The 1,036-nt window shown below is 50.9% G+C and overlaps 1 protein-coding gene across 1 annotated transcript; it reads right to left on the bottom strand.

The window, feature by feature from the left end:
• Window positions 1-4: 4 nt before the first annotated feature.
• LOC106321945 (ethylene-responsive transcription factor RAP2-4-like) lies at window positions 5-1,030 on the bottom strand (the record flags this gene model as incomplete). Its single annotated transcript, XM_013760154.1, is given in 1 exon segment — window positions 5-1,030. A coding segment is annotated over 1 exon segment (794 nt), but the record flags the coding sequence as incomplete, so codon positions are not given.
• Between the last annotated feature and the right edge of the window lie 6 nt (window positions 1,031-1,036).

The following is a 1,036-nucleotide window of genomic DNA, read 5'->3' as shown; positions in this document are numbered from 1 at the left end:
AAAAAAAAAAAGATTACATAAAATGAAACCGGTGGCATGGTCGAGCATGACAAAAAACCGCAGCTGGACCGAGACAGAGCCACAAACCATAATATTAACAAACAATATTAACCCCTAAACATAATCTTAATTACGCTAATAGCCTCTCTCTGCAATTTCCAAAAACTCCATTGCAGACAGCTTCGAAATTCCTATTTTACCCCTACTCTTAAGTCTTGCCAAACAGCACTAATTGATCAAGACAGTATCGAATCCCAGTCAATCTCGTAAGACGGATACTTCTCCAACGAGAAGGTCTCGTTCCACCGCGACTGCTCCTCCGTGTCAGCGAACGTCAGCTCCGACAACGGCGAAGACCCGGCGGACTCAACGAACTCCGTCACCGGACTGACTTTCTCCGACAAATCAACCTTCTCAGTTTTCTTCACCTTCGAGGCACGTTTCTTCGAAGCTTTCGCTGTTTTGTCCTGTTTCTGCGTCTCCGCCATGCTCTGACAAATAGCTTCGAGCTTAGCGTCGACCGTTGAGTGAAGAGGCTTGTACTCGCCGAACTCGCCGCCGATGTGGGAACCGTTGTGACGTAAGTGAGGGAAGTTAAGCCGGGCGTGATCGCCGCGCAGCTTAAACGCCGCCTTGTCGTAAGCCAAGGCTGCTTCCTCCGCCGTGTCGAACGTTCCTAGCCAGAGACGAGTACGGTTCCTCGGCAAACGGATCTCCGCCACCCATTTGCCCCAGTGACGCTGCCTCACGCCTCTGTACAGCTTCGTCGGCTTCGCCGGGAAACAAGATCCGGCGACTCCGGGTTGCTTCATGAGTAAAGGCTTTGGCCTGAGGAGAGGATGGTTGTGGTGGATCTGAGATTGGATCTGGTGGATTTGGGAAGAAGAGAGGTTGTTTAGCCCGATTAATGATGATCCGGTTTGGTTAAGATCCGACCCGTATGTAAACGGTTGGGTCATGAAGTGTTCCGTGTGATATCCGGGGAAAGTAGGAAGAGAGAACGCAGACGCTGCGGAGTTAATAAACGCAGGCGCGG

This window comes from Brassica oleracea, unplaced genomic scaffold (assembly GCF_000695525.1).
Source record: "Brassica oleracea var. oleracea cultivar TO1000 unplaced genomic scaffold, BOL UnpScaffold04101, whole genome shotgun sequence".
Lineage (NCBI taxonomy): Eukaryota > Viridiplantae > Streptophyta > Magnoliopsida > Brassicales > Brassicaceae > Brassica > Brassica oleracea.
This window is presented reverse-complemented; position numbering and strand designations above follow the sequence as displayed.